The following is a 27262-nucleotide window of genomic DNA, read 5'->3' as shown; positions in this document are numbered from 1 at the left end:
GGGACTCCACTCACCTTTGACAGCCAGTTGCTGTACAGGATGGGTCGATTAAGGGCTTTTTCCCGGTCAATATTGGGGAAGTGTTTGAGGGCCACAGTGTCGATGTTCTCATCAGTCCACCGTCTCTCCTCATCCTCCACCAATCTGCCAGGAGCATTCGTTCATCCACCGTATACTTTCACGGCAATAATCATACACTGGTTTTCAACTCACCGATCCTGGAAGAGTCGCAGAGCTTCGTGAGCCCAGATACGAATGAGACCCTCCACAGGTAAAGTCTCCAGGGGCCGTAAAGCTTCAAAGATTCCTCTGACCCAGCGGGTCATCTCTCTTGGGGAGTAGATGTAGTGGGGTTGTGTGTCTTGAGTGAATCGCTCCTGTTGACATGAGGCATGGTTTCAGTCTATCTTGACTAGTGTGAAATACATTTATTCACTTTCACCAAACCCATATGACAAATATCACTTTGTGGAGATCACCACATGACCCTGGCATTGGGTGTCATATGTAAACGAAAAACGGACATAGTTGCTTTATATACACAAACCTGAGACATGGTGTAGAACTCCACCATGGCAGCAGTGAGTGGCTCGGCAAAGGTGCGGAGTGACGGGATGAGTCTGAGCATGGCTCGGTTGAAGGTGCCGTAGATCTGAGTAAGAGAGGCGGGGCCGGGATAGTCCACATACACGACTGGCACGTGACGCAGGAACCTGTACACAGTCACACGCACTCATGACATCACTTGAACATCATTAAACGGTTTTGAAAAAGTGATGATCACATGACAGGTGCACCTGTGAGACAGAGGCTTCCTGCCCGGGTCTGTGGGGGGGTTACAGGCTCCAACAAACTGGATCCGCTCCAGTTTCACCCACGTCTGATCCGTTGTGCGATAGAAGCCACCGTGCTCCACCATCTACAGCAGACAAATGTTGTGTCATCATTAATGTAACGAGCAGACAAATCCAAAGACACTGAGCTGCTGAAATCAGACCTGTCTGATGAAGGAGATGACCCGCTGCGTGCAGTATTTGTCCATGTCGGGCAGGTTGATTTCGTCACAAAAGAGCACAAGCCATTTGCCGAGCTGCACCGGAGCCAAAACCACACCATTAGGAGTCCTGCGGTACTCGCAGTAATGATCGAATGTCTTGAGAACAAGCTCTGGAGTTGTAGCACTAGAGAAGTTCAAACCAACAACCTGATGGAAAAAACAAACATGTCATCATCATCTTCATCATCACCACAGAGAAGCATTGAGACATTTTCTTCAGTAGACACTGTAGTAGTGTTGTCAAAAGTACCGGTACTTCGGGTCCAAGTCGGTACCTAAAAATAAAAAAGTTGTCGGTACCTAATTTTCATAAGACCCGGTACCACCGACGTACCAGGTCAACCGGGTACTGATGCTCTGTCTGACGCGCAGAAATACTTCAGATTCAAGTCATATCACGAAGAAAATGAACAGAGTTTTGTGGTGAAAGGAGGATACATCCGGATTTAAGTGAACAATTCAAGCGGTAAGTTTCAAATTCTGTTGCGTTTGCATTATGAATGTTGTAGCATATGTTAAGTTAAAGGTTACATCAAATGAAACGTCCCTGTTTGCGTGTTAATTTGTTAGCGCCAATGTTAATCCATTCAAGTGTCCTTATTAACCATTTAATGCTTTTATAACTGTAATGGGGTAAAATAAATGGGAGGACAGGATGGGGTTTACAGTACCTATTTTATATAGGCCTATCTGAAATCTATGTGCTAGAAAACTAGCATACTAACTGTATGACTAGCAATGTGTATGTCTTGGATAGATAACTCTATTAGGTTTAAAAAGTCACATTTAAACTTTTAAAGAAAAATATATCTGTTGCATTTATTATTTTAATACACAGTTACCTTAATGTAAGTAATCTTGTGTAAATGCAGTATAAAAACTGAGGTATGTTTTAATATTGCATATGCATGTTTGTTCAGTCAGTTGACTTACTATTTATCTTCTACAGCAGCAGACTGAGGAGGATGTTCATCAGCATGAAAGTCCCCAGTGAGCACAGTTTCAGCAACAATTAACTTATACTTCATGTATACAAAATGGCATTGCTTTCTATACATTTATATTAACAATGAGCTTTATTAATAAAATTGTGTTTCAATTAGCATGTACTGGTGTTTTGCTTTGGTACCGAAATTGGTACAGAGAACCGTGGAATTTTACTGGTATTGGTACCGACTAGGGATGGGCGATATTATATCGTTTGCGATATACCGGTAGAAATTCCCCACACGATAGGAATTAGTCTTCCCGCGATATAAACGATAAATTCTAGTTGATGACGTATTTCTTTGTGAGACCCATTCACAGCTCATATGTGAAGTGAAAACGGGTATAGCGGAGGGCGGACGTGAAGCTGAGAAAGAGTTTGCACTAAAGCTCTAAATCTCGTTTAGGTTGGCACTGTAGATGCATCCGAGTTCATGTTTAGTTTCACTTTCGTTTTATTTAATTCGTTTAAGTATTCGTTGATAGTCATAATATGTTACACCACAACATTTAGTTTGGCTAAAAGTATTTATTTAAACATTCGTTAGATGTTATGCGCGCGTGCGCAAATTGTTTAATACGATTTCTTGCCTGTTATATACAGGATGAACGGAGCATCCCGTGCGCAGCTCGCGCCCACATGTGCTTTCATAGCGACACAGCGCGCACAGCACTACTGCCTGTTCACATACAGTACACATGCGAGTTTGTATTACGTTATTTTAAATACGTTTATGAGCGTATAAAAGAATGGATTATTTAATTAGATTTCTTTTATCCATTTTTCTGTTCTCTTTCTGTAGCGCGAGTCATAGACAGATTCAGTGTATGTTGCTGTGAGAAGAGAAGGTTCACACAGTTCAAGAGAGAGTGATTGACAGCGTGATGCGATCGATCGTTTCCACCCAACAATAGAATATATACAGTTTTAGGTATGACATGATGTGTTTATTGAGCTTTAGTTCATTTAACTTTTCTTTACTACAACCTTTTGAAGTCGAATCTCACTATTATATTTTATATTTACAAAAATACTGTAGGTATATTTTAGCTGTTTGATTTGGGGTAAGGTTTTACTTTTTGATAATATTTGTTTTTCTGAGGGCTTAGACTACATGCAGCTACTATCACTTGACGCAAAAAACAGCGGTGGATGGCGTTATGGATATATCGTCATTTTTATCGCTATCGCAAGAAATACCAGGAATTATCGTGATAGAGTTTTAGGGCCATATCGCCCATCCCTAGTACCGACTACTGAAATTTTGGTACCGTGACAACACTACACTGTAGAATACATAAATTGACAAACCAAACAATCACATACTGTACATCACATCCTAAAAAGACAAACGGTCTTAAGCTGCAACCATCTAACCAGCTTTCAGCAATTTCTTAAACACTGGCAAAGATTTATCAGATCTAATATTGGAGAGGCAGCGCATTCCACAACCTCAGCCCCATTACTGAAAAAGCTTGATAGCCTTTTTGATGAATGTGATCATGTCATTCTCATAGAATACATTTATAATCTGCTCTGCAAGTGTAGTTCTTTTCCTACCATTCCTTTAGACACCTCTACTTTCAGTTTTCTATTTCCTACGGTGTGTACAAGATCGGACTTTACATAGAAAAACCTTAATGTAAGTCATCTGAGTTACTTAGGACTGAGAACACAAACACAACATACTGACATGCATTGTGGCAAGCTTTACACCTGTTTGACGAAAAAACTCTCCTTAATCTCTAATTGATTACCCATACTCAATACATCATTTCCTTTTTTATATTTGCATTTGTAAACCCAGAACAGCTTCCTATGATGTTAACCCCCCCCCCGTGGTTCATGAGTCCTCACCTCCATGTCTGGTAGGGCTCTGAGGGCACTGAAGAGGGTCATGGTTTTACCGGAGCCCGGCGGGCCACACAGCACCAGGGGCTTGTGTTCCGCCAGCCAGGTGTAAAGAAGAGCTTCGTGACGCACCGTATCCAGAGTGGGCACGACCACGTCAGGTGATGCCACCTTGTGCGTCTCCACCTCGATCTGGGGCACCTTACCCTGCCAGGACTGCCACTCACCTGTGATGGACACCTGACAAATTTCACAGGTAAATAACACGTTTAAAGAACTCAACACAAGCTGGGGTATGCGAGCATCCTTTCACACCTCATAGTCGATGATCGGCACGTTTGGCGCAGAAGGCAGCGACACGGTTGTGATGCGGCGAATGTATTCTCCAAGCTCCGCCCTCATCTTCAGTCTACTGTCACCCGAGAAGGACCACAGGACCGCATAGATGAGATATTTCTGTACAACACAACACGAAAATGAGTCGAGTAACACAAATCACTCACAGCAGGCGACCGGTCTCGCATGATTTCCACATACCTGCATGTATTTTTCCAGCTGGTCAATGGGCATGGGGAAATCGGGGTGGTTGTTGTTGTACAGGGCGACGTTGCGACAGGCCTGATGCAGCATGGAGAAGAGTGAGCCCAGCGAGCGCAGCCGTGTGAAGTCCATGATGTGCTCCATCTTTGAAGCGTGTTCAAGGGCTTTGATCACCAGTCCTGTAGAGGTGAAATATGGCTGGAGTACGGCAGCGGAGTCTCTCTGGATCTGTGGGTTTTACACACACTGAGCTTTAAACCCTGACACACAGACAAACAACTGACCTGAGCACAGGAAAAGGCCTTTTTATTTCTCAGTGCATTCAGAAATCCTGCACATGAGCTACTGAATCATGACATGTTTTATACCAAGACCCAGCTCTGGGGATGAGTTGTCTTTAATCACATTCTCTCCAATTGAACCGTTCTGACGCACCTGCAGCATTGGCGATGCAGACTCTTCGCTCTCATCCTCCGTAATCTTTCTCATGCGCAGGGCCTCGTCCTCACCCTCATCTAGTGGGATGCTGCGCAGACGCGCCAGGAAATTATTGAAGATCATGTCCGTGCTGAGAACATCCTCGCTGAACCAAACCATGCCGCAGCGAGAAACCGTGGCCAACGTGGCATATTTCAGGTCCTGCACCTCAAACATGATGCGCACCTGAGTGATGACAGCAGTGACATCATCATCATCACACAAACGCACACGCGCAAGGGAAAATCACCGGTCTTTAGTTTAAGTGCTTTCGTACGTTTGGCGGCAGGCTGAGACGCTCTCCGTTGGGCAGGGTCAAGAGTTTGTTGTCATCCAGCACAGAGTTTAGATTCTCCACCCACTCAGGATCCACATCGCCATCAAAGATGATCCACTGCCTCTTCTGTAGCTCTCCACGAACATTATCAATTATCCTGAATGAAACACACACACAAAATGTAATCATTTTTTGCTTCCTGTTGTCTTGGATCAACAGAAAGAAAAAAAACATGTTGTGTTTCTTGATCTCTAATGTTACACTGTAACGATTTCTCACTCTACAGACATTTAATTTTTACTACCGGGGTGCCAGACAGATTCTCTGTCAATAATTTGGGGAAACCGCACAAAGGTCTCGTGCATTAGGTTATAGGAGATCACACAAACTCCTCAAAATGAGTGAGATAGAATTGTTCTTAAAATTGACTTTCCCAGACATGTACGACAGGACTGGACTCACTTCCTGAGCACATGCGTGAAGAGCCCGTCGGTCCACTCGCGCGTGTTGGGGTCCAGCGTTCCATACAGGTGGTCTTTGCTGATGGCTTTAGGGTCTATGATGTGAGCCACACCCTCCACCCCTTCCAGTCTCTCCAGAGCTTTGAGCAGAACCCTCCAGGCCATCGTCTTACCGCTTCCCGATGGGCCGACCATCATCAGCCCGTGATTGATCTGAGTGATCTGATACAGCTGCAGAACCTGAAGAGGAAAAACAGATCGAAACGTAAAAGCAAAATATATATCCTGGCAGGAAATACAAACAGGTCAAAGTGTCAGGAAACAAAAGCTTGAGCCGAAATAATACAGTTCTTACCTTCTCCACCCACATGCTGCCCACATCGTCACCGTCTCCGTACGTGAGGTACATCTCTGCACAGACTTTCTTCAGCTCCTCTCGAAGAGCCGTCATCTCTCCACGCATGTACTGCACACCAGGGAACACGTCTGACAGCAGACTGAAGAGCAGAGGAATGTCTTCAGCCACCAGCTTCGGCACCATGGTCTCACAGACGCTCTGGATCAGAATCTGAAACACGGTGGACATACTTGCTCTTCAAACCATCCGCCCATCGGACAGACACTGAACATCTCATCACAGGAGTACAATGTCAAATATTTACCTCCTGCTCCGGAAGGTTCTCAGCAATCTCGTTCTCATCCACTTCTTCTCCTCGCTCACCCTTTTCTCGTTTGATTTTCTGGATACGTTCTCTCTTCACGTTGCCGGCGCTGATCAGCACGCTCTTGAGTGCACGCAGACCGAAGTCGTAGTGAGACTGAGAGGACAACTGCTCATCACACAGCCTGAAAGCAGAGGAGAGCGTCACGCCAAACATCAGCTGCCGCACACACATGCGCAACGCTATGGACACAGTTTGCCTTCATGACAGAAGACTGACGTACTTGAAGAAGGGGACGATCTTCTTGGCGAGGATCTCAGCAGTGCGGAAGCCCTGCGAGTACAGCATGACCTGAGCGATCAGCTGCCGGTCGGGTTTGGTCATGGCTAAACTTCTGAAGAGCTTCTTCAGGTTATCGGGCAGGTTGGAACGTCCGGCATAACCTGGATTCATGGTGATGAAGATGGCCATCTCAGGACTGACCTTCACCTGCTTGTTCAGCAGCTCTGTGGTGATGGGCACACCTGAACAAACACACACACATGCACAGCATGATCGCATGACTCACACAGGAAGGTCCATGAGGCGCTTGTGGTCACGTGTTTCACTGCAGTACGTACTACGGTCTCGGTTGGAGTTGCTGTGTTCTCTCAGCGCCACCTGAATGTACTGAACCTGCTGCGACACAGCAGACAGCATGCGCTCCTCCAGACGGTTAAACTCGTCGAAACAGCCCCACGCTCCCACCTGACACAGACCCACAAAGATGCGGCCCATCGCCTGAAAGACACGCACATGAAGGTGTCATTCAAGGAAATTCAAGATCAATCTTTCACATTCTTACTTTAAGCAGTCATCTTCCATACCTGGAAGTCAAAGGTCTCATCACAGTTGAAGACCAGCACGAAACGACCCAGCTGGTGACCCAGAGCTTTGACAGACTCCGTTTTCCCTGTCCCAGCAGGACCTGCAGCAGAAGAATCGATTGCACACATCTGTCAACATCTGCATGCATCTGTCATTCTAGAACATTTAAGATAAACAACCCAAAACAGGACTGACCAAAGGGTGACCCTCCCAGACGAGCCTCCAGAGCCTGCGTCATGGTGAGGTAGCAGCGGTCGGTCAGGGGCGTCTGAACAAGTTTCTCCTGAACGCCCAGGTACTCAAAACCGTAGTTGAACTTTGCGTTGGCCATCTGAATAGAAAGCTGCTGCAGGACGTCCATCTGCTTGGGGTCGAAGTAGAAGCGCATCTGACTGAGCCACTCGAATGATTTAGGGTTGTCAATCTTGTTCTTGATCAGAGTTCTGGTGACGTCTCTCTGGTGGACCAACTCTGTAATCTAAAAACATGGAGAGATGGCAGTTTTTCCTTTCTGTTATACTGTACATGATGAACACATTTACTGCAGCGGGGATCAGAGAGGGTTAATGGAAGAAGCTGAATTGATTTGATGCTTCATGTGTTGTATATGTCAGGGGTTTGCACTGATTGGTCGAGTAGCACTGCAGACATGAATAGAAGCCCACAGATTATGTAAAAAAAACTGAAGAGCTTTGTGTTCTCCCTGCAAACATTTTCTGCTTCTGCAAGATTAGGTTATTTAAGTACATTCACACGCTATCTGCAGATGACACAGTGAGGTTCTGACCAGATGCTCCAGTTTCTTCCTGCGTAGTGGTGGCTGCTCCATCAAAACCGTGTCAGCCAGCAGGTTGAGCGTTGCCTCCACGTTGGTCAGCACAGCCTGAAGCGGAGCCATGTTTGCTCCGCCTGCAATCGTGGTCAGAGCGTTCTCCACATTCTCTGACCAGTCGATCTGGGTGGACAGAACCACCAGCTGGGCCTGAATGAAGAGAACAGATTTAATGATTCATGTTAAAGACACACTGGTTCTGTTCCAGATAGGACGTCGTCTTCAGAAAGGTGGTCACCTGATATTGGTCAATCCAGTTGATGTAGGTGCTCAGATCGATGCCGGTGCCCCTGTTGAAGGCGCCCACCTCAGTGACGGACTCAGCCAGCAGTTTGGCCAGCGTGACTCTCATCTCGCGCTCCACCAGCGTCAGCCACTCGTTGATCTTCGGATGCTCAGTTAAGGACACTAGAGTTTTGAAGAGCACCTGCAAAGATGTATTTACAGGCACATGAGAGAACAACAACACTGTTTGATGCTTTGTTTCTTGTTATATTCCAGGAGAGAAGTGTCAGTACAAACACTCTCTGTACCTCTTCTCCCTCTCGAGATGAAATTCCCAGCACCTCTGTGTTGTCGTCGTTCAGCAGGATGCTGGAAACACCAGCAAACATTTTCTTGAAGTGTTTCTGCAGTTTAGCCACATTTTTACTGTTTCCAATGATCTCCAGCAGATCTTCATCACCAACAAAGTAGAACCTACAGGAAAGAACCTTAGCGTATCAATGACCTCCATCATCACACCACAATGCTCACAGACAAGTGTGAAACACAGAAGTGTGTTTAAATGATCTTAGTGAGTAGATTAAGTGTTCTGAGACTTGTCATGTGCTGTAACCTGGGGAACGATGAGCGCTCCCTCTCAAGATATTCTCCCAGTGCTTTTTGGATCTTCCCCAGCAGATCAGCAAGTCTTTCCAATGACCTCTGAACTCCTTGAATGTTTAGCACATCCATGACCAGTGGAGACTTTGTGACCTTTTTCATCAGAGCCAGAAACTCGGTGCTGATGCTGTTCAAGGAGAAACACAGCACGTTAGATTTCAGCACATCAGCAGGTGTTTGTAACGGAGGCGTTGTAACACTTACCTCTGAAAGCGCTGCGTCTCCACTGGAAGGAGATGTTTGATGTCTGCACTTCCTGTGAAAATTCCTTCCAGATAAACCCAGCGGCGCTGCACATCAATCCACACGTCAAACAGGGCCATGATGCGGTTGAGTTTATCCTCCCAGCTCAGGGCATCTTCCTCAAACACCTACAGACAAGACAGCAACGTTTAGAAACAATTTCTTCCCCAAGATGCTTCGCTAGCAGCATAAACCACAAACCACAAAACTCAAAAGAGAAATGCAAATTAGTCTTAAAGGGTTAGTTCAACCAAAAATGAAAATTCTGTCTCTAGTTGTTCCAAAACTATACATTTCTTTGTTTGGTTGAACACGGAGAAAGATATTTAGACGAATACTTGTAACCAAACCGTTCTTGGACCCATTGACTCCCATAGTAGGAAAAATTACAATGGTAGTCAAAAGTGCCCCAGAACGGTTTGCTGTTCAAACAGAACAAAAATATATAAAGTAATTTTTCCTACTATGGTGGTCAATGGGGTCCAACTGTTTGGTTACATGCATTCTTCCAAATATCGTTCTCAGTGTTCATTAGAACAAAGAAATTTATACAGATTTGGAACAACTCGAAGGCGAGTAAATAGTAACCATCCCTTTAAATCAAGAGGGGAAAATCATGACATGAATCAAATATTCTTTCTCCTTTAGACTAATAATAGTTTATTGCACATGAATTTTAGAAACAACTTATTCTACATCTGTAACTTTGTGGCGTCATCGCTGACGTCACATGACTTCATAAGGCACTAGGGCTGTGACGGTGGCCGTGACAACCGCACCACCGCGATGGTAAAGTGCCATGGCAGTGAATTGCCACCGGCGGTATAGTGCTCATCACACACTGTGACAAATATAAGTGTAATAAGAATGACAGTTGCGATAAGGATTGATATTTATAGCCTTTAGTTGTGGATGGTTTTATTTAAAAGATTTTACATTAACACAGAAATTATTAGCATACGTTTCTGTTGGCGCATTCGTGCGCGGCCTGCTCGGTTTATTCTGTGCGTTCTGCAATGGATCTTGTTGTGAAATGAACAGTTAAATAAAATCAAAACCGGCTATGACCCGCTTGCTTGGTGTCGGAGTGCGCGCGAGTTGAGTTCTACTCATCATGTGGTTGTTACTCACAAATATAATAATGTAAATACTATTTTTTATGTTAGGCTATTTTAAGTGAAGTGAAAGTGACCTATTAGTCAGATATGGTGACCCGAAATGTGACCTCTGCTTTTAACCCATCCAGAGAGTAGTGAACACACGCACAGCAAGTGGTGAACACACATACACCCGGAGCAGTGGGCAGCTATCACTGCAGCACCCGGGGAGCAAGTAGGGGTCAGGTGCCTTGTTCAAGGGCACCTCAGTCATTACCCGCCGGCCTTGGGAATCGAACCGGCAACCTTCTGGTCACGAGTCCGACTTTCTAACCATTAGGCCACGACGAGATTACATAATACTGTATATATACCACCGCGGTGATAAAAAACTGCCACGTCACAGCCCTAGGCACTAATCATCACTGTGACAAATAGTGATCATTTGGATTTATATAGTTGAAAATAGGGCTGGGCGATATGGCAAAAAAGTAAACTCGATAGTTTTTTTCTATATTGATCGATAACGATATTTATTTTGATATATATTTAATTAAAAAACTGTATTTAAAAGAATCTATTTTAAATACAGTTTATTAACAAAAGTTAACCTTTAACCAGTTAAAATTCAATTAAATTAATGCACTGTTGTAACACAGAGGATATTAGGCCATAAACAACATGTATCAGTTCATTCAGTCTCATTTTGACTCAATTGACTCGTTAAGTAAAGGGAGTGTTCATTCAGTACATTCAACCAATGAAAGGGCTCCGTTACTGCGTACATACGAACGCTATTGGCTCAGCACCTGCACACATACATAACGCTGCAATAATGTCTTGCTCGAGTAGTGGGATTCATTCAATGAATTCAGTGAACCTTAAAGACATCTCACATAAACTGTAGTACATTTCTTTAATCATGCAAGCATCTTACATACAAGGTTCAATATTTTAATGTGCACACAAACTCACTTCATTACATCTCTAATCTGTACAGGGCGGCGCTGGTTTGTTTCATATGCACCAGCTCATGTTAGCAGATATGTTAACGATGGATATAAAAACGTTTGTGCTTGAGTTTCGAAGTAACTCGCTTGCAATTGCGCCTCAAGTTTGTTTTGTTTAACCGGCGATTGCGAAAAAAAAACAAGACACTTGATCAACCGCGTGATGACAACTCGAGGTTAGTTTCACCTTTGTTTCCGCTTCCAGTAATGTTTTCCTCCTCATGTCGAGTTTTCTTTGCCAAGTGCAGTATGAAATGGACTTTGTACATTGATGCGCATGATAAAAGCTGCACGCTGACTGACTGTTGTTGCGTTTATTTCTGCGTTCTGTTAGACTGTAAGATTAATCCATATCGAGTCAAAATGCCAATAGCTTATCATCGTTTTTGAAATACATTCTATCGCGATTCGATATGATATCGTTTATCGGCACAGCCCTAGTTGAAAATGTATGAAATTTTTTTAAACCTAGGCTAGGAAATGATGTAATTGCTCTGTGAGAAACAGCAACTTAAAAAAAAAAGCACTACAGTCACCTGGCTCACAGCACATGAAGAGAGAAGAAACAGAACATGTAACGTGTGGTGTAAATGGTTTTCTCTCTGATCAGTCAAAAATTACAGACAGCATTTGAAATGTACAAAAAAAGTATTGGCCGATAATGATTCTGGTCGCTATAATAACAGTCTGGACTGGCTCTTTAACGAAAGCTGATTTTGTGTTTTATTAACAGATGTTTCAGACCTTGTAGTAAGGAGAGAGCTTCATGGCGGAAACACTGTTGATGTGCTCCTTGACTTTGTTGAACAGATCGTCCCAACCACGAATCAGACGGCACTTATTCTGATAGTTGACCAGATCCAGCTCGTACGAGTTCCACACCTCTCGAATCTGCAGTTTAGGAAACAGTTTGAAGATCACACAAACACATTCCACACAAAGGCTTTATAGACTGAATATGCGAGACTGATCGATGACAGAACCTGTTTAAGAAACTCCTCAAGCGCCATCTCTCCCTGAGCCACCAGAAGCACGTCCTTCACCACCATCTCATTCTTCTGCAGGTCAACTTCCCAGATCTGACCCAGGATCAGTTCTGACGGAACCCAGTTGACATGCAGACGCTTCATTAACTGCTTCCAGTGACGATCCTTCAGCGCCTCTGACTTCAGCTCAATCACTAACATGTTGACCTGGAGAGCAGCACATATGAAGACGTTGACATGGACATTGGTGAAGGTTCATGGAGTGAAACCCAACATTCTGCTCATCAGGTGTGGCTCACCTTCATGTATCCTTTGAGGAGTCTCTGCACATACTCGTATGAAGCATACTGTCGCAGACGGGCCGGGAAGTTCTTCAACTGGTTGAGGAGGCCATCTAAGCTCTGACGCAGCTGTAAGGAACGTGAGTGCGCAGTCAGTAAATCTAACCCCCTGATATGGTAGTGTGAAATAAGATGGAAGGTGTGTCGCTCACCTTGCGTGGCTGCACAGAGACCCACGGCTGCTCCTTCATCTGATCGATCTGCTCCCAGACCTTCGACAGCTCAGACCAAACGCCTTTCAGATCCTGCAGTTCCTCCAGTGCCACCTGAAAAACATGCCCACTAGAGACATGAAACACTAACAACAGCAGCCCGGCATCTGTCTGCTGTCACGGTTTGAAGTTTAAATGTCCTCAGATGTTTCTCATTACTAAAATAAGAAGTGTGGTTTTTGCCCTTTAAAGACATCGGTCAAAAACCAACATGCTTGTCTTATAACTGGTCAAAAACCAACATGCTCGTCTTATAACTGGTCAAAAACCAACATGCTCGTCTTATAACTGGTCAAAAACCAACATGCTCCTCTTATTACTGGTCAAAAACCAACATGCTCCTCTTATTACTGGACAAAAACCAACATGCTCCTCTTATTAATGGACAAAAACCAACATGCTCCTCTTATTAATGGACAAAAACCAACATGCTCCTCTTATTACTGGACAAAAACCAACATGCTTGTCTTCTAACTGGTCACCTGTACTCTCTCCTCACTGCTGCTAAGAAGACCTGTGTCCGTCAGCTCCAACGCTTCTTTGGCCCTTGCACACTTCTCTCGATCGTCCTTCAGACGGCCAAATTTGCCCTCATAGATGGTGAGAGACTGCAACGCCTCCTCCGGACGCAGACTGCCCTACAGCGACAAACAACAGAGAACTGTGTTAAGATCTCAAGTAGATTCTCGAAAAACTGCCATAAGCTGTTATGAGTGGATTTCATTTCACGTACAGCCACTGGTTTGGTTTTCTCCCAGTCTGACAGCAGGTCTGTGGTGCGGTTCTCCACGGCACGGTCCTCTTGGACGATCTTCATCTGTAGGTTGGCCACCTGCTGTTGGATGGCCGTGTCTTTGCGTTTCATGATGTCACTGAAAGCGCCCCACTCGCCCTCGATGTTATCGATGTAAAGCCATGAGGGAGGGAACTGGAAACGCTGCTTTTCCAGAAGGCGCTGGCCATTGCGGAACAGCTACATGGGGAAAACATTTTCCGTCATGTTTGCTTAACTAAAATAAGATTAAGAATCTAAACGGTAGAAAATACTCACATCTACTTGCTTCTCAAACTGCTTGATCTTGCGCTTGAGGGTCTGCACATATGTGATGAAGGTCACGGCATCTGAGGTGCTTGCTGTGTCCACCGAATGCTGCTCCAGTTCTTGACGGGACTAAAAGATCAAACAGAAGCTCGTGACGAACTCTCACAGACAAACGAGGCACAGCGTGTTTAATCAGAAAGAGCTGTGCACAAACCTTCGAGATCTGAGAATGGAAGTCCTGCATGTTGTTACCCAACATCTGTCCAAACTTACTAAGGACCTCCTTATGCCACGAGTCGTACTTCAGATTGACCTTTGACTGAACCTAAATGACCAACATTAACTGGTTACAGAAACACTGCTGACGTGATCGTTCAGACAGAAACGTTGGATTAAAATGAGATGGCATCCTGACCTTGCCGTAGTCAATAATGACAGGTCCAAATTCTTTCCTGGTTTCTGCATTGTCAAACGTGCCACGAGCTTTCCGGATCTGCACCAGCAGCGCCTGCCACTTGGTGAGATCTTCTCCCAGACGGTTATAAATGTTCTCGGGCTGCATGTCCCACAGGCACTGATACTGCAGCCACACCTGATGATGGACCAATCAGAATCATTCAGCATGTGATCGTCGTTCTAAATGATGAAAAAGTCCAATCAGAGGGAGGGAAGAAACATCACCTTGACGTACTGCTCCACCTCCGAGACGTTGTCCTTCACCGCATTATACGCCTCCTCCAGCGCAGCGGGACCATCGGGCATTCTGGTCAGAGCGTTTCTATAGAACTTCTCTTCCTCAGATAACTCGTAGTGAACGCCAACCTGTTACAGATCACAGGTTAACACACACTGACACACGCAGACAGAGTGATCCGGAGTAAATGTTTTGCTGACCTGATATCTCTGACTCTGGATTCTGGGAAGAGAGAGGATGACCATCTTCCAGGCAAACATCTCTTGGTAGAGTCTGTAGCGGCAGTCTTCAATCGGCGGGTTCAGGTAGATGACTTGGTTTGTGATTCTTAATTCATGGATGATGTTCTGTTTGTTTAGACAGAATACGCATTGTTGAGATTTGAATGAAACTGATTAATGGCAAGGTGTCATCAAAATTCTTATAAGAAAAAAGTATTGGATTATTTTTGACACTGTGTGGAGTCTCTTCCGTGGTACCTTGATCTTTGGTTCTCCTCCAGGTTTGTGGCTGACTTGAGGAGCTTCAGTGTCCATGTCCACATCAGCTTTGTCCTCCATCTGTCCTCTGAGAACCTGTGTCCAGGCCTTAAGTCCCGCCTGCAGACGCACACCCAGGATGCGCTCGATCTGCAATAGAGAAAGTATACATGAAACGTCTGAGCTAAGTCAGGCGACCCTAGTTAGCCAATTTCAAATCACCTCGATGTCCAGTTTGTTGACCCAGATGGGAAGATTGGAGTAGGAGTGTAGGTTCAGGTCATCCACGGCCTTCTGAATGCGATTGAGGATCTCTGTGAATGTCTTGTTCTCATACATACAGGTTTCAAGAGATCGCACCTCCAAATCAATCTTCTCCTCAATCAGTAGGAGATCGTCCACCTGAGAGTAAAACATTTCACATTACATCACCATCAGGATAAAACTGGACATAACAAGACTGATCCACTGATGCTTAAATGATTTCAGTGTCCAACAACATCTACATAAGTTTATATTTCATATACGGAGCTTTTGTGAACGCAGATCTCTAAACCCAGCAGAAACTAAAATAAACCATTTTAACATTTAAAACAACACAAATTAGCAGTATGACTCTGCTGTTATTCTGTTTATAATAAAGAAGGTGTGTGTGTGTGTCCAAAGGCTAGACTGGTACTGTGTGGGTCTGATGGTCTTTTGTTGTTGCCAACCTTTTCTTGGAAGTTGAAGACCGTTTCAGCCAGACGCTGGACGTAAGGGTCGAGTTTGTAGGACTCCCAGACCAGAGAGATGCCCTCGGTGACGAGAGCCTGCACCTCCTTCTTCAGACCGGCCACCAGCAGCGAGATGGACATCCTCTCCTCCACCTTCTCACAGGTGCGCTCGTACGTGCGGACACTCTCGATGAGCGAAATGGCAAATGGGTACAGCTGATTGGCTTGATGGGCTTTGTTAACGATGGCCAGCGGCACACGGAAACTCAGCCACTTTAAGTTACGCACTTCCTTCGAGAGGGTGATGATCTCTGGCAAGAAGTTCACTTTGAGCTTTAGCACCGTTCCAGTGCGGCCGCGAGCGCGTGTGTTCTCAATGGTGAAAATGCGACCAGACACGCCCAGATTGCGTTGCTGCACCTTTCTAGCCCAGTCGTCGAAAATCTCCTGCGTGTTAAGCTTGGCACGGAAACTGTCGCCATCCTGCTTCAGCTTTAGACCCTCGACGTGATTCTCCCAGCCCTTCCCAAGAACATCCTCCACGCGCTTCATGTAGGCCGTCAGTTGCCGATCGATCTGTTTAGCCCAGATAATGGAGCCAGAGACGGGAGGCAGGTCTCGCACGTGGCTCATTTTACACGATTGACTCTGAGGGTACTGAACCTTAAATTTATCGTGCAGAGACTCGATGTCGTCTTTGACTCGCTGGATGAGCTGCGTCTGGTACTCGCGGATGGCTCCGCGAATGTGAGGGCGGACAAAGAGGGCGTTGAAGCGAGAGAAAATGCGGAACATCTCGTTGGCGTTCTTTGCTGTACCCAGCTGGTCCCGCAGGCGAGCCGTGATGCGGGTCTCTACGCGATCGATGCGTTCATCATAGCGCTTCATAGCTGCCTCCCAGGCTTCCATTCCCTCCTTTGACACGTCCAATCCGTCAACCTCTTTCACATTTTCATAGGCCAGATTAACTTCCTCGATAGCATTAGCGTCCGCAGCATCAAAGAGCACCTCAGCAACCTTCATGTCGGGGGGCTCAGCGGTCTCACCCGGAGCATGCTGGGGAACCGCAGACACCTGCAAACGAGAAAGCACAGATGCACTGTGATATCATACTAATCAGGCATGTGATCAGCCAAGGACAAAAAGTCTTTAACCTTACTAATTAAATGTTACATGATTTAAAACAGGCAACTGTTTGCCAAAAATAGATATTTTTCACTTTGCAACACAAACTATCATAATTACCAAATTCTTTTGGAAATATCAATACCAATTCATAAAAATGACACCACAAGCTTAGCATCTGTTTTTCAAGGACTCTCTGGAAACAAAGATAACTCCCAAAATTATGTTCTGAACGAAGCGGTCCTCTGCATTTATAACCATAGACAATAAATACCTATATGCGGCATTGGCCGCTCTCTGCTCCGCTGCTGCAATACATCAACGGCGCCGCCATATTAGGTAGGGCAAAAGCCCACTAAACTCATAGAAAGGAATGGGAGAGCTGAGCTTTTTGGCATTAAAAGCAAAATCACGATTACATTTCTTAACACCGATTTCAATGGTTTACGATATAGGTAGAATACAAATTTATCATGTACATAGATACTTAATATCTCTATAGTTATACTGTCAAATTAATCGTTGTTATAATGAATCGTGAAATATACATTAATCGAGCCTGTTATTCAGGAGAATCCACTAGATGGCACCATGTTCAGTGATATGTTAGGGATATATGCGCTCAACAGAATAGAATAACCACACGTGTAAGTATTAGTTGAGAATAAAACACATCTCGTTGATATTGTTTCTAACTTTTATTTGAATCATCTAACAAAACACCCAAGGTAAAATTATTTAATTTACATATCTACAAAATAAAGACTTTTAACTGGGGAAAGGGCTTTTTCAGTCATCATTTTATACTAGGGATGTAACGGTATTGTAAACATTTTTTTTCGATACTATCGTGGTCGCATGACGATAGATCTTCCAGGCAAAGTGTAGTTTTTTCAGCCGAATGGAGCGAGTTGAGGGAAGCGGGAACTACAATTCCCATCAACCCATGCGTGCCCATCATCCTCTGCGCTCTGCTGCCGCCCGCTACAGATCAAGTTGAACGAAAATGGCGGATGCCGCTACTGGCATAGAAACAGATTTACAAATTGTTGAAGCTAGGGCTGGGCGGAATGACGGAATATTCTGTTACCGCGGAATAAAATGTCAACCATAAGAGATTTTTCTATTCCAAGTATTCCGCGCAGTGTAAATAAGTGGGCGTGGTTAACTCGGCGCTCTGCAAATTAGGCGCTATTCTGAAAAAAACTAATGAATTAATCCACCCGTAACAAATGAACGTATCAAACATTCTTTTGACCTTCTTTCAGTCTGTAGTTTAGTGATGCGCTCCAGTCCGGCGTGTTCTCTCTCACCCGCAGTGCTCGTGCAGGGATCTGCGCCAGCATTTAAAAAAGCTCATTCTCAACACGTATTTCAGAAGTCAGGTTGTTTTGAAAAGCTGTTAATAGTTTTATAAAGTTTAACTTCAGGCGAGCCAAGGTGAAACTTGCGTTGAAATGCGCGATGATGCGCGTGAGCGCTTTGATGTGACGCGCTTCGTGAGGAGTCACCAGAGACTCGCAGTGCAAAAACAAGCCCGAGAATAAACAAACCTACAGACAGAGAGTCGCAACACACTAAAGGTGCTCATCTAATAGAGAGTGAAGAGCGATAAAGACCTACAGTACAGACCCCATGAACACCAGTTTAGTCATATACTGTACTCTCATTGTTTGTGCATATTCATACTTTATTGTTATATATGTTGTCTATCTTCCTACTGTATACATATGATATAGCCAGAAGATAAATATGAATAAATAATACATCTGATTATCGGAACTTAATTTGATATCTTTAGTACATTTTCATAACTTACCTACATTTTAACTATGGTGAGCATTTAAATGAACTGTAATAAATAAATTAGTTAAATCAATCTAAGAAAAATGAGGTATAAAATATAAAATTATAATGGGAGATTGTTTCATGAAATATATTGTTACCGTGAAATAAAATTACTCATTCCTTGAAATAGATTTTTGGCCATTCCTCCCACCTCTAGTTGAAGCTAAAGCGAATTATAAATCGCATGTGTGGAAGCGTTTCGGTTTTCCCGTAACAAGAAACGAGAAAAGGTGACGGACAGACAAAAAACAATATGCAGACACTGCCAGACTGCGGTGAAGTACAATTCGGGGAATACGACTAATATGAAGAGCCATTTGTTACATCACCCCGAAAAGTTTCATGATGATACAAGAAGAAAAAAAATAGCAGTGAGTGAAGCAGTGAATGAGGTGAGTGTGTGAGTGAAGCAGTGAATGAGGCGAGTACCTGACTGGTTGTGAGTTGTTAAAAGTTGACAAACAACTCAAACGTTTCTCATTTTAATTTTTTCATGTTTCATGTTCTCAATTTTCATGTTATTAATTTATATGCTATTATATTACTGTTCTTTGCACTTTAAAATTACCTAATCTAAAAATAATAAATGTGATCTTTGTTCAGTCATAGTTTAATAAACACTTATACCACATTTTTCCAAGTCTTCATTTGTTTTGTTTTTTTTCCTGCACAAAATTCAATAAATATCGTATCGTAGTCTTCATATCGAGGTACTATCGTATCGTGAAATGTTGATACCGTTACATCCCTATTTTATACGATTTCAAAAATAACATATGTCTTTTTTTAATCCAGTAAAACAATTACAGTTATGCAGTAAAAAACATGTATGTGAGATAGTAAAACAAATAACACTGTTGTGCATTAAAAATAGTATGAAATATGGTAATAAGACCTAAGAATAATATATAACCAGGTTTTCCCAAGATTTTAAAGTAAACGAGCTGTGTTCCAATCATGTGCACTTCATCTAAGCGATGTGTATACGAATTATTAAGCCTAAATGAATGCTTGACAATCTTGAGTTTTAAAAGTTCCATATGACAATAAATATTTTTTCAGGTCTAACCATCTTTAACTGGAAACATAACGTTTCTGTACTACACATATAAATAATAAAGTGTTGGAATTAGTTAAGAAATGAAACTGTTATTGTGTTTTAGTGCAGAAAACCGCAGCTACACCATTCACTTATATGTGTTTATAGTCTGCTTTTGCCCTGACCAATATGGTGGCAGCATTGACGTATGATCCAGCGGACAATGGCGCGTCCTGGTATTATACGTCTATGCTTATAACAAGAGTGTGCATGACGTAGAGAGCTTAGAAACGATCCTGTTGGCTGGGAGGTATGATGACTAAGGCCATGTTTACACGATGAAAAACGGAAAAGTTGTTTTGTTACGTTTTTTAAGAAGCTTCACTTACACGTGACAGCGTTATCAAAACGGTCTGCATTTACATGGATCCAGGAAAACGGATAAAAATGCTGTAGTATGCATGCCAGGCCAGTGGATGGTGATGTTGTTGTGTAAAGAAACAGGACGTGCCTTGACACATACACATGCACAGTTATAAGCCAAAAGTGCTTTTTAATACCGTTGGTCGATGTATTATGTCTGTTTAAAGTCTGGCATATGTAATAGTGTGTCTCCGCTGGTCTTGTTCTTTTAGCTATACTCGCTTGACTGAGCGCGTAATACGCATGCGTGTTACGTCATCGTTTTCAGAAAGTTCAGTCTTGCAGTTACATGGAAACGAGAACGGCGGCGTTTTCAAAAAGTTGCACTTTGAGAGACGTTTTCAAAAGTTAGGGTTTTCAGTCCCCTAAATGCCGTTTCCGTGTAAACGGACAGCTAAAACGCATATTTTTTTTGCGTTTTCAGTTGAAAACGGTCTCGTGTAAACGGCCTCTAAGCGCACATTCCCAAAACCCCCACCCCAAATTGAATTTATGCAATTAAAAGTGCTGTTTTCCTGTGGTAACCCCAGCATTAGGCAGTAGGTACTTTACACAAGCATTAACGTTTGTCTGCAATACTAAATGAACATATTGTTCTTATGTTATTTAAGTATTTCTTTATAATAACAATCTTTTTCAGTTTTACAGAACCCAGATACAACTTCAATATAAAACTACAACAAACTGCCAGGAGCATATTTACCTTAAGTGTTTGTGCAGAATCTTGACAATAAGATTCTATGCTTAAAACCAATAAGCTTTAGAAACTAAGAAGACCCTATGGATACATACTTTGCGAGCATGCACAATTTAAAGTCACGACTGCAAGTGCACATGATGTGCTGTTTGGGACAGGGCCATGGTTATGCTGGACCGAGACCTAAACGAAACACTACTGGCTAACCCATGGATAAGCAAACACAGTAAATAACTGTGCTGTCATTAAACAGAGTATGATGATGCTGTTGTACCTGAGGTCTCAGTACACGAACAATGACGGCTCTCAGCTGCTCGTGCTGCCGTCTGAAACGCCGCATGTGATCCAACCGGGCCTGAAGCTTACGGTGAGCGGGACTGAGACGCCACACCATCTTCAGGTTCTCCTCTCTCTTTCTCTTCACGATGTCCCTCAGGAGCACTTGAAGTTTCTCATACTCATCTTCCCACGTCTGGAAGACTTCAAAACACGCCACCATCACCTGCAAAAGACAGAGGACCATGAAGCGTCACCTACAGGTGCATTACTGCAGAACAAAGTTTAACCACAAACACCGTCTGTACCTTTTCAAATTCCTCATAGGCCACATGCATGAGCTTACGAGTGCCCAGGACTTTAAGGAGCTGTGAGCTGAGGTCTCTGGAGATGGCCTCCACCAGACGTAAAGCACGCTGGATGGGGTACTTGGTGTTTCGGATCTTGCGAAGGTGGGTGAAGATGGCCACCAGCGCCTGCCGGATCTTGTCGAGTTCAGTGGCTGACAGAAGATCGTTGAGGGGAAAATCCTTCATCAGAGGGTTGTAATCGTTGACGGTCTCTACGGCCTGCTTCAGGCCTGGAGAAACACACACAGACAGTTCAAAGACATCAGACAGTGACATCATCAAAATAGAACTTAAGACAGGTCACGGCACGACGTCTCACCGGTGTCTGTGTCGAAACTGACTGTGGCATGAAAACGTTTGCCATGCTTCAGGATGTCCAAGGTGAGCAGGACCTCCGGACTCTCACGCTTCTCCTGTATACGATTGAGGGCACGTTCAAGGTTGAGCCAGAAGCTGATCTCCTGCAGGGCGGTACCAGAGGCCGGGTCACGGTCCAGTTTAGTGACCTGTGAGGGGAATCGTTCACAGGTTAACAACAGCAGAACTTAGTGTCCTAAGTTTGTGGCATACTTCGTTTTCTTACGTAGAGCCGAAGCACAGCCTTGCAAATTATACTGCTTTCGACTCATACACGTACACACAGGTTTTGATGCACGCGCATTACGACATGTTGCAATATCTCTCCGGGCCTTCAGGGGTCAGGTTTTCTTCAACTACATTGAATCGATGCTCCCAGGACACGTTTGCCACCTGGTGGTTACTGCAAGAAATGGAATGCGCATGCGTAACCTGCGCGTACTTTATACACGAGGTACCAAAATTCCGGTGGTGCACTTTCTATTCTGATGATGAAATTTGCATCACGCGCACTGTACGCTGTCCTTCGCGTATGCGTAAAGAGGGAACTATACTATAAGGCTTTATGCGTGATGGCAACAGCTAAAGAAACAACGGCCAAACCTTCTGGATTTCTCTGATCCAACGATTGACTCCAGACTGCAGCTGGTTCAGGAAGGTCGGGTCCTCCACTTTTTTACCAAAGTCAGTGACCTTGGGTTTCTCTCCTCGCTCGTAGCACTGCTTGGCCACGTTTGTGATGATGGGGTTGATGAGCAGACTGATCTCTGGGATCTCGATGTTCTGCTGGAGGTGGAGTAACCCCATCTCCAACTCCGCGATCTTCTTCTCCACTGACGGAGCCATCTTATCTCCATCTCTGAGGCGCACACACACATGCACCATATTTCTATTTATATATTTTATATATATATATATATATATATATATTTACACATGTGCTGTATGTTTATATACCATCATTAACACGGTCAAAGACAATGTTACCTGTCTGCTTTGCCAGACTCCCGAATGTAGGATTTGAAGTACGGAGAAACGGCATTACTGATGAAAGAATGTAGAGTCTCATATGGCGAATCCTCGCTGAGCGTCAGAACTCGCACCAGAGTGGAGATGGGTTTGTCTGCATCAATGACTCCAGTGCGCTTAATCAAAGCAAGGCTGCAAGACACACCATGATTCTCTGTTAGCCACAGCACAACAGTTAAATGCTTGTTTGTCTAACATATACAGTACACATACACAATAAATTAAAGCAGTTTGTCAGTTTAATCTTTTAAGATATACTTTTACCATTTTAACTGACTTGCATAAAGCTTTCTCAAGGGTAAAAATAAAATATCCTAGTGAGATAGCACAGCCCAAAAACATGTTTCACAGACAGTGAGCTGTGGCATGTGAAAATAAAGACATTCATTCATTACCTGTTCGATTTGAGTCTGTAATGGATGTCAGTGCTGATGGTGTATGAAATGGCCTCTCTCTCCTCCTCTCCTTCATCTCCAACATCCTCTGCAATAGAAATGTAACCACTAAAACAGCAGTCCTTCATTTTTAAAACATTCAACACTGTTATTTGAAAAGTGGCAAATGAAAACGTAACAGATCAACAGAGAATCAACTGTGTGCATGTTTGTGTGTGTGTGTCATTGCCTGCAGTCAGTAGAGAAACAAACAGCACTCCAGTTACAAGCAAGAATAAATCAAAGATTATATTTACAATCAAGAGAAAAACCGCAGACGACAGATAACGAGGGAACAAAGAGTACACACAATATAAATAAAAACTCAAATCGGACTGCGTGCACCGTGATGTCACTGATCTGAGATCTGCACTGCAGCAAACACGCCCTGAACTCTCATCCATCACAGTAAATCAGATGTGTTATCTGTACTAATTATTGTAATTTTAATGACTTTATTAATGAACTTTTATTTTGACATACGACGCCAACAACACTGACGGGCGGGTGTTAGACAAAGCCTGTCATCGTCTAATCTTACAATATAACAATAACATTTAAAACAACGCCATATAACGTTATTCTGTAACAAACTGCCAAGGGCTCTGTTATTAAACCTGTGGACTATTAGTAAACGTCATTTTTACGATGTATGTTAGTGTTGTACCCTTGTGGTGCGTTTAATGGTTGATTTTAAACACGTAATATGAAGTTTGAACCTTTAAGCGCGCTCCGCTCCACTAGAATCGAGTGAATTTGCGGATCTGACAGGAATTTTCTCATCTGCTCGAGCGAGCTCTTCTCCTCCAGCGCGCTCTCTAGAGCCGCGGGCGCATCCCCGCCATCCTCCAGCAGCAGCGGCACGAGCTTACGGATGTGTTTCTGCAGAACAGACGCGTCCGCTACAGTCTGCACGGCCGCAGAAACCTCCATCCCGCCGCCGCTGTCGTCTCCTCCCCCACCGTCAGACATTTTCACACTAAATAATCCACAATGAAACCAACGATTGATCTGAAGAGAACGCGAGCTGTACCACTGTCTCTGACACCAAGGCGTAATGACCAGCGCCCAACGCAGCCGGAAACTTGATTGTTGAAAGGATTTTGGGATATGTAGTTTTTTGCCAGATGAACGAAATAAATGACAATGACAAGTAAACTACAATACCCAGAAACATAGCGCACGTGTCAAGCGTCATTCAGTCCGTCTTTCTCTGCAGCAGTATAATGTCATTTGTGTTGTAGATATGACTCGACAGTAATCTTCCGCGTGCCCAGCCCATTTGACTAATAATGTCTTTATTATGTATGTCTTCTTGAAAAATTGTTTTACTCAGAATTTGAAACCCTTCTGTGTAATGCAAAAATAGTTCATAAAAACAGCAGAACTTTACGGAGACAGGTTAACAGCGTTATGTTTGTGCACATTGATGAGTAAGCAGCTTCTGTATAAAGTTTGGGGTTCCTCTAGTAGGCCTTATTTCTGAGTCAACCCTATTGTTTAGCACGTTAGTTAGAGATTGTTTAATTATCTGGCCTTTAGCTCTTACAGCGACATGAGTACAGTCCCTATGAAGTCAATTCATACATTACATAAAAGCGCTGCTCTAGCTAGTATTGAGTAAAGTTATGTTTTTATGTAACGAGATATGTCTTTAGTTGCTGTGTATGAGCCAGTCCCTGCGTTCCATTCCGAAGTGATCATCATCCCTATGCCCTACTCCCTTCGAAGAGTAAATGTCTTGGTGTGTAAACTCTAGAGGGAAAATTGTATATCTTAGTGTTTCCGTTTAAAATTCACTTGGCAAAAGGAGCAATAAAAACAATTTTCTCTTTATTTGGAGCGACGTTTTGTGTGGTGTCCCCTTCCCGGAGCGCGATAAATCCCGTTTGGAACGCATCAAGTGTGAGGGAGGGAGGGAGGGAGAGTGCGTGTGCGCGTGCGCGCGCAAGGTTGATGTTGCTCCTCACAGGACAGCCAACAGTTCTTGTCACACACGATGCCGAATAAGTCAAAGAAAGACAAGGTAGCACTTTCCCATCTATATATCTACGTCAGAAGGGTACTTTTTAAAATGTAAACCATACCTGTGTTTTCAGTCTGTAAGATCCAGCAGAAGTTCAAGCAAACATCATGGAGACAAACAGAATTCTGAAAAACAGGTAACTTTAGATTTTTACTTTGTGACATGTTTTATTAGTTTTGTATGGTTGTGTATTATAGACAGTCACCTCTGTCGACATGAATATATTTAACTGGGGTGAACATGATGGACATCAGTTCATTATTACTGTGTGACAAACTCATTTCCACTGAGGAACTTTTGCTCAATAAAATAAGCAGTGCAACTATTGACATTAATAAGAAAATGTGCTCAGTCGTGGATTGAGTGGAAAGAGGCTGATGTCATTAAAACAGGAGTGTGTGAGCCCAGCAGCCACTCAGGTGCTGCTTCTTTAAATAAATGAATCCGGCCCGTAAAGGGAACCTGCTCTTTGAATCTCATTCCCACAGAGTTCACCCCCCACCACGCAACTGCTGCGCGTGAAGCACGCGTCGATTCAGAGCGCGCCGAAGAAACACCGCAGACTGAGCTCCTCCTGTTTCTCCATCAGCAACAACAGAGAACTCCTGACACTGTCCCATCTGAGAGGTACACACGCACATCCGTGACTGATGAAACCACAGATCAGTGTCTGACGGCAACAGCACATACTCCAACGCAACTCATGTACTGTGGCTTTAAATTCTGTGTGTCATATAGCATTTTCTGAGCATTATAGAGCATGATTCTGCCTTTCTGCTGACACTATGACATCATTTGAGGCATTCTAATGATTTTCCGTCCTTGTTTTGTTGATTCTGAGCAGCAGTTGAGGCTATTAATGAAGAATTGCTGCTTCGCAGGCTTTCGTGTCTTTCTCTTAATGAACGGATGTGGAGTGATGCATAATTTAGACCTCAGCGGATACAAATGAATGTTGACCCTGAATCTCAGTGATACATTATCCTCCTGCCGTCTTACCCCACTGGCAGATGTTTATTCACTCAAGATCATGGCATATTTGTGCTGGAAAACAAGACAAAAATATCAAGTAAGAAACTCATTTTTTGCTGTGTTCCCTATGTAAGACACATAGCGTTTAGATTTTGCTTTACACAATCTTGTTTTTGAACAACCTGACAACCAAAATATTGTATCGCATGTGTAGAGTGTGCTGGATTCATTGAACCCTTGTGCTGTCCCAGTGCCGATCCCAGACATCTGGGGGCCCTAAGCAAACCTTTTTGAAGGGCCCTTGTCATAATAGTTCAAACTAGATATAAACATAACTGTAAACTATAAGGACAAATAAAGACAAAACAATTCATTCTAAAATAAAATTGAAACTTTTTTGACATGTAAATTATTCTTAACCTTAATTAACACGTGGCTTGGAACCAGCTGTACATGGAACCAACCATGTTCTTTCTAACCAAATGAGCGATTAACAAAAATAAAGATAAATATAGTTCACTCAATCATGCTAAGTTTACGAAAACACATCAATAATTCTCTTAATGTAAAAAATACATATTATCATGGGCAAACCAAATGCAGTGGATTGCAGTGGTGTGCATTATAGCTGAGACTCATGTGAACACTGTAGTTGGTTTTGGGCCTGTAGGTCATTCCCTCTAAATGCTATTGAGCTTTAAATAATCATCTTTTGTATGAACCCATAGGCTATAGTATATGGGTTTAATATACATAGCAAAACGCATAGCAATGTTTACATATGATTTGACAGTTTATTGTAATAAATATAAAAAATCAAAAGGTGTGCATTATAGCTGACACCCACATGAACACTGTACAGCTGTTTTTGTGGTCTACGTTTTTCCCTTTAAATTCTACTGAAGTTAGAAACGTGTATTAATGTGTATGTAACTTGGAGACGGTCCCTAAATTCACGAACGTCCAACG

The 27262-nt window shown here is 43.4% G+C and overlaps 1 protein-coding gene across 2 annotated transcripts in view; it reads right to left on the bottom strand.

Moving 5' to 3' along the window:
• dync1h1 (dynein, cytoplasmic 1, heavy chain 1) overlaps positions 1-24362 on the bottom strand; it is a 36734-nt gene extending 12372 nt beyond the window's left edge. For both annotated transcript variants that reach the window (XM_057343396.1, XM_057343397.1), the window contains exons 1-43: positions 24015-24362; positions 23257-23344; positions 22820-22993; positions 22436-22691; positions 21795-21981; positions 21434-21705; positions 21124-21351; positions 15715-16791; positions 15224-15403; positions 15002-15151; positions 14723-14869; positions 14510-14650; positions 14244-14420; positions 14043-14153; positions 13838-13957; positions 13520-13759; positions 13269-13424; positions 12727-12840; positions 12533-12643; positions 12231-12440; positions 11992-12138; positions 9102-9268; positions 8851-9024; positions 8546-8711; positions 8251-8439; positions 7968-8162; positions 7376-7658; positions 7180-7280; positions 6934-7093; positions 6597-6837; positions 6314-6497; positions 6007-6219; positions 5653-5891; positions 5191-5347; positions 4872-5099; positions 4434-4664; positions 4212-4352; positions 3903-4136; positions 998-1204; positions 798-919; positions 548-713; positions 214-377; positions 15-144 (exon numbers count right to left, since the gene is read on the bottom strand). In XM_057343396.1, coding sequence (XP_057199379.1) covers positions 15-144; positions 214-377; positions 548-713; positions 798-919; positions 998-1204; positions 3903-4136; positions 4212-4352; positions 4434-4664; positions 4872-5099; positions 5191-5347; positions 5653-5891; positions 6007-6219; positions 6314-6497; positions 6597-6837; positions 6934-7093; positions 7180-7280; positions 7376-7658; positions 7968-8162; positions 8251-8439; positions 8546-8711; positions 8851-9024; positions 9102-9268; positions 11992-12138; positions 12231-12440; positions 12533-12643; positions 12727-12840; positions 13269-13424; positions 13520-13759; positions 13838-13957; positions 14043-14153; positions 14244-14420; positions 14510-14650; positions 14723-14869; positions 15002-15151; positions 15224-15403; positions 15715-16791; positions 21124-21351; positions 21434-21705; positions 21795-21981; positions 22436-22691; positions 22820-22993; positions 23257-23344; positions 24015-24267 — 8631 coding nt within the window. In that variant the 5' untranslated portion in view covers positions 24268-24362. The remainder of the gene's footprint in view (positions 1-14; positions 145-213; positions 378-547; positions 714-797; positions 920-997; positions 1205-3902; positions 4137-4211; positions 4353-4433; positions 4665-4871; positions 5100-5190; positions 5348-5652; positions 5892-6006; positions 6220-6313; positions 6498-6596; positions 6838-6933; positions 7094-7179; positions 7281-7375; positions 7659-7967; positions 8163-8250; positions 8440-8545; positions 8712-8850; positions 9025-9101; positions 9269-11991; positions 12139-12230; positions 12441-12532; positions 12644-12726; positions 12841-13268; positions 13425-13519; positions 13760-13837; positions 13958-14042; positions 14154-14243; positions 14421-14509; positions 14651-14722; positions 14870-15001; positions 15152-15223; positions 15404-15714; positions 16792-21123; positions 21352-21433; positions 21706-21794; positions 21982-22435; positions 22692-22819; positions 22994-23256; positions 23345-24014) is intronic.
• Between the last annotated feature and the right edge of the window lie 2900 nt (positions 24363-27262).

The sequence above is a fragment of the Triplophysa rosa genome, linkage group LG10 (assembly GCF_024868665.1).
Source record: "Triplophysa rosa linkage group LG10, Trosa_1v2, whole genome shotgun sequence".
NCBI classification, from domain to species: domain Eukaryota; kingdom Metazoa; phylum Chordata; class Actinopteri; order Cypriniformes; family Nemacheilidae; genus Triplophysa; species Triplophysa rosa.
Note: the sequence above shows the minus strand (reverse complement) of the source record. Positions and strands in the feature narration are given on the sequence as shown.